Source organism: Gadus chalcogrammus, chromosome 9 (genome assembly GCF_026213295.1).
Source record: "Gadus chalcogrammus isolate NIFS_2021 chromosome 9, NIFS_Gcha_1.0, whole genome shotgun sequence".
Taxonomy (NCBI): domain Eukaryota; kingdom Metazoa; phylum Chordata; class Actinopteri; order Gadiformes; family Gadidae; genus Gadus; species Gadus chalcogrammus.
In genome coordinates, this window is record NC_079420.1 from 12,357,824 (window position 1) to 12,363,112 (window position 5,289).

At 42.4% G+C, this 5,289-nt stretch overlaps 1 protein-coding gene across 1 annotated transcript in view; it reads left to right on the forward strand.

Annotated features, from left to right (window-relative positions):
• LOC130389740 (NADPH oxidase 5-like) overlaps positions 1-3,493 on the forward strand; it is a 10,032-nt gene extending 6,539 nt beyond the window's left edge. Inside the window, exons 11-16 of the mRNA XM_056599676.1 lie at positions 407-451; positions 815-939; positions 1,394-1,478; positions 1,629-1,728; positions 2,087-2,253; positions 3,291-3,493. Coding sequence (XP_056455651.1) covers positions 407-451; positions 815-939; positions 1,394-1,478; positions 1,629-1,728; positions 2,087-2,253; positions 3,291-3,422 — 654 coding nt within the window. The 3' untranslated portion in view covers positions 3,423-3,493. The remainder of the gene's footprint in view (positions 1-406; positions 452-814; positions 940-1,393; positions 1,479-1,628; positions 1,729-2,086; positions 2,254-3,290) is intronic.
• The last annotated feature ends 1,796 nt before the right edge of the window (positions 3,494-5,289 follow it).

Here is a 5,289-nt window from a genome sequence, read left to right on the forward strand (position 1 = left end):
GCTGAGGAGCATTGAGGAGAACGTTGAGGAGAACTTTGAGGAGAACGTTGTTGAGGAAAAAACTTTGAGGAGAACATTGAGGAGAACGTTGAGAATATTGAGGAGAACGTTGAGAACATTGAGGAGAACATTGAGGAGAACATTGAGGCAAACGTTGTTGAGGAGAACTTTGAGGAGAGCATTGAGGAGAACATTGAGGAGAACGTGTTGAGGAGAACTTTGAGGAGAACATTTAGGAGAACGTTGAGGAAAACGTTGTTGAGGAGAACTTTGAGGAGAACATTGAGGAGAACTTTGAGGAGAACATGTAGGAAAACGTTGAGGAGAACGTTTAGGAGAACATGGTTCGGGAGAACATTGTTGAGGAGAACATGGCCGTTCAAATGTTTTCTACTCTGACCTTCAGATCCCAGCCAAACTGGGGGACAACCACCAGCTCTGCAACATCAAGGTGGGAGGCTTCTCCATTCCTAGATTCAAATGAATTCAATATGTTTGATCCACTATTTACTTCATAACCTTTTCGATTTATATTATATCCTGTGCAGATATTTCTGCAATAAAATTAATTCTGATTCAGATCTTCCTAATCAGTAGGAAGGAATAGCTCATGGTTAAGATGTAGACCTTTGTGGGAATCTGTCTGTTGTTTTTATTTCAATGCTTTGGTGTTAGATGTTGCTGTGGCTCTTCACCTGTGGTTGTATTGCAGTGTTGTGTTGTTAGATGTTGCTGTAGGTCTTCACCTCTGGTTCTATTGCAGTGTTATGGTGTTAGATGTTGCTTTAGGTCTTCACCTGTGGTTGTATTGTAGTGTTATGTTGATGGGCCGTACGGAACGCCCACCAGACAGATATTTGCGTCAGAGCACGCTGTGCTGATCGGGGCAGGGATTGGCATCACCCCCTTTGCCTCCATCCTCCAAAGCATCATGTACAGGTGAGAGAACAGCCTTCAGAAACAGGTGAGAGAACAGCCTTCAGAAACAGGTGAGTGAACATCTTTCAGAAACAGCTGAGAGAAAAGCCTTTAGAAACAGATGAGAGAACAGCCTTCAGAAACAGGTGAGAGAACAGCCTTCACAAACAGGTGAGAGAACAGTCTTCAGAAACAGGTCAGAGGACAACCTTTAGAAAAAGGTGAGAGAAAAACCTTCAGAAACAGGTGAGAGAAAAGCCTTCAGAAACAGGTGAGAGAACAGCCTTTAGAAACAGATGAGAGAACAGCCTTCACAAACAGATGAGACAACAGCCTTGAGAAACAAGTTTTATCTCCAGTTTAACTCTAAACCTGTAGGTCTCTCCAGTCTCACTCTAACCCTGTAGGTCTCTTGTGTCTAACTCTAACCCTGTAGGTGTCTCCAGTCTCATATCTATGGTCTCTTATTCTTAAGGTATCGGAGGAGGAAGCAGAATTGTCCGAACTGCAGCTACTCCTGGTGTGAAAACATAATAGACAGCGATATGAAGTTACGGAAGGTACAAATTCATAAATAAACGAATAAACTATAAATAAATCAACTATTTATTTATATATTTTAGCTCGTCCAATTTGATTGCATGCTTTGCTTGTTGTCAGTTGATAAAAGTGTGTCTTCTGAACGACTGCTTGTTGTCTCTGTGGTGCAGGTGGACTTCATCTGGATAAACCGAGACCAGAAGTCCTTCGAGTGGTTTGTCAGTCTGCTCACTAAACTGGAGATGGACCAGGCTGACGAAGAGCCAGATGGTGAGGAGAGAGAGACAGAGAGAGACAGAGAGAGAGGGGGGAGGAAAGGTAGAGGGAGAGAGAGAGAGAGAGAGAGAGAGAGAGAGAGAGAGAGAGAGAGAGAGAGAGAGAGAGAGAGAGAGAGAGAGAGACGTAGAGAGAAAGAGACTCACGTGTGAGAGTGTGAGAGAGGGGATGGGAGGAAGACACAGGGAGAGTTTCTAACCAATTCCTTATTTTTGGGGGGTTTATTTCCATTTCCTATAAAGCACTTTGAATAAAAGTGGATATAAACAAAGTGTATGATTATCTTGCTTTCATTGTCGGTATTCTCTTCTGTTCATCATGGCTTCATGATTGGATGTGTGTAATTGGTCAGGCCGCTTCCTGGAGATGCACATGTACATGACGTCAGCACTCAGCAAGAACGACATGAAGGCCATCGGCCTCCAGATGGCGCTGGACCTGCTGGCTAAGAAGGAGAAGAGAGACTCCATCACCGGGCTGCAGACCAGGACCCAGCCCGGCCGACCCGACTGGGCCAAGGTAGCACACTGTACTGGTGGACCTTTACTGTACTGGGGGACCAGTTCCTTATTCATGTCGAATAACTGTACTGGTCTCCTATACTTGATGTGTCTCACTTAATGTGTCCCTGAGCAAGACACTTACCTAAACCCTAACTGTATGTAAGTCGCTTTGGATAAAAGCGTCTGCTAAATGCCCTGATTGTCATTCACTATTCCGGCACAGATCACACCTTAAGCTCTACCAACTAATCCAAGGATATACTTTTATATTATCTATCTATATTATCTATATCTGTATAATATACTTCTATTATATATATTATCATAATCATAGAGTGTATACAATATATCATACTCGAGCACAAAAGCAAATATCATAAAATAAAATATGCAATGTCATAAAATAAAAGTCCAACAAATGATTATCAAGTAACAGAGGCAGTCGCTGATTTGGTCAGTGAAATGTTTTGTAAGTAGAAGAATGACAATGTTAAGTTAGTCGCAGGTTAGGCTGAGGTTCTCAGTGTTATGTTAAGTTAGTCTGAGGTTAACCTGAGGTTCTCAGTGTTAAATTAGTCTGAGGTTAAGCTGAGGTTCTCAGTGTTCAATTAGTCGCAGGTTAAGCTGAGGTTCTCAGTGTTAAGTTAGTCGCAGGTTAACCTGAGGTTCTCAGTGTTGTAAGTCGCAGTGTTCTGTTAGTCTGAGGTTCACCTGAGGGTCTCAGTGTTCTGTTAGTCTGAGGTTCACCTGAGGGTCTCAGTGTTCTGTTAGTCTGAGGTTCACCTGAGGGTCTCAGTGTTCTGTTAGTCTGAGGGTAACCTGAGGGTCTCAGTGTTCTGTTAGTCTGAGGGTAACCTGAGGGTCTCAGTGTTCTGTTAGTCGCAGGTTCACCTGAGGGTCTCAGTGTTCTGTTAGTCTGAGGGTAACCTGAGGGTCTCAGTGTTCTGTTAGTCGCAGGTTCACCTGAGGGTCTCAGTGTTCTGTTAGTCTGAGGGTAACCTGAGGGTCTCAGTGTTCTGTTAGTCTGAGGGTAACCTGAGGTTCCACCTGCAGGTGTTCCAGAAGGTGTCTGAGGAGAACAAGGGGAAGGTCCACGTGTTCTACTGCGGCGCTCCGGCGCTCGCCAAGACCATCAAGGCCCAGTGTGAGCACTTCGGGTTCCACTTCTACAAGGAGAACTTCTGAAGCACGCGCTGTTGTTCCTTCTTTTTGTGTGTGTTTTCCTTTGTGTGTGTGATTGTGTGTGTGTGTGTGTGTGTGTGTGTGTGTGTGTGTGTGTGTATGTATGTGTGTGTCTGTCTGTGTGTGTGAGTGCGTGCGTGCGTGCGTGCGTGCGTGCGTGCGTGCGTGCGTGCGTGCGTGCGTGCGTGCGTGCGTGCGTGCGTGTGTGTGTGTGTGTGTGTGTGTGTGTGTGTGTGTGTGTGTGTTATACTTCTGCATGGAACCCTATCTTACACATGTATGGAACATAAAAAAGCGTATACACAAGGTATATATATCCATGGAAAGTGTGTACGATATGTAAGATATGGATGTGTGGCTGCCGATCAGTTGGTTTTTGGTGATGTCTTGTGTTTAGTAAAGAGTAGGATGGGTTTAACCACTCAACTGGACTGTGAATCTCACGACAGAACTTAATTAACTCAGCTTCTCTCAACTGAACTTTATTCAACTGTAATGTACTTGATACCGAACAGAACTTTATTTAACTCTGTGTCATAAATCTTCATTTAACAGAACTCTATGTAACTGAACTTTAATAAATGTTGTTTTACTAAACAATGTATTAAATGTGCTTTGTTTAACTGAACTTTATTACACAGCACTTAACTCACAACAACATTTGATACTATGTTTCTCAAATCGTACTTTGACATTTACCACACCTTCTTTATTCATTGTCAATTGGATTTAATATTATACAGGCATTCATGCATATTATATTATATATATTAACATAACTATCACAAAATATTTATATATAGCTATTGAGATTCAACCAAAGTCTGCATATTCATGCGGGGGCCGCATTTTTCTCAAATATGCCGTACTTTAACCGCATAAATTGCCGATTTTCACGCAAAATATCCTGGGCTTGCATGATTTCATAATCCCCGCATTTTCGTTGCAAAAAAGTCACATATATCTTAGAAGAAATTTGAAAAAAATTGCGTTTACTTCACACAAGAGCAGCCATTTTTTGCACGTTCCCACAATTTCATTGCATAAAATTGCATATTTCATCGCATTTTTTAAGAAAATGTGCAACATAATCAAGGATTTTTGGCCGCAACAATCGCAAAAAAACCGCCACATTTTTCTGGAGGGACTGTTAAGCGCAACAGAGAACGACATTCATACCAATGCATTTCAATTGGGAGTTTTTTTCAACCAGAGCTGTTAGCCTAAGAATCATACTGTCAAACTCTCAACATAAACAATTATTATTTAGACCCACACAAACCATATGTGTAATCCAAGGCATTTAATGACTTGGACCAGTAAATATAAATTACTTTACATTGACTTCCATTCTAATTTTCCTAGGTCCGGATGAGGCATAGACCTATTAAAGGATGGAGGTCTAGCGGAAGGGGCGTGACTTACGAGCTCGACCCACTCGTTCCCATGACGACATTGCAGTTGAGCTGCTGTAAATTGTGTTTTTGTCGTAAACTCGGTCCTGCTGGCTAGGAGGGTCCATGGGAAGAATTAATTACTATAGACGTTCTCTCTTTTTATATACATTCTCCGCTATTACTAATTACTATTACTAACTCAACACTGGTTCTGTTTGATATCACGTAATCATAATAAACCACCGCTAGAGATGAAGAAAATATTCTGATTAATTAAGGCACTGCGTTTCATTAATAATTGAGTTATTTGTAATTAAACGTTAGGGTATGTGTGTGTCTGGGCTGGGGAGGTGTTCTTTTGTTTGTCTCCATCGTTTTGTTTACGTGTCTTCACTTTGAAGTCTGGCAACCTCCGCCGTGGGTTGCCAGACCCGCCCCGTTAACCGGTACCCGCCCCTTCCAGGAAGCGGTTC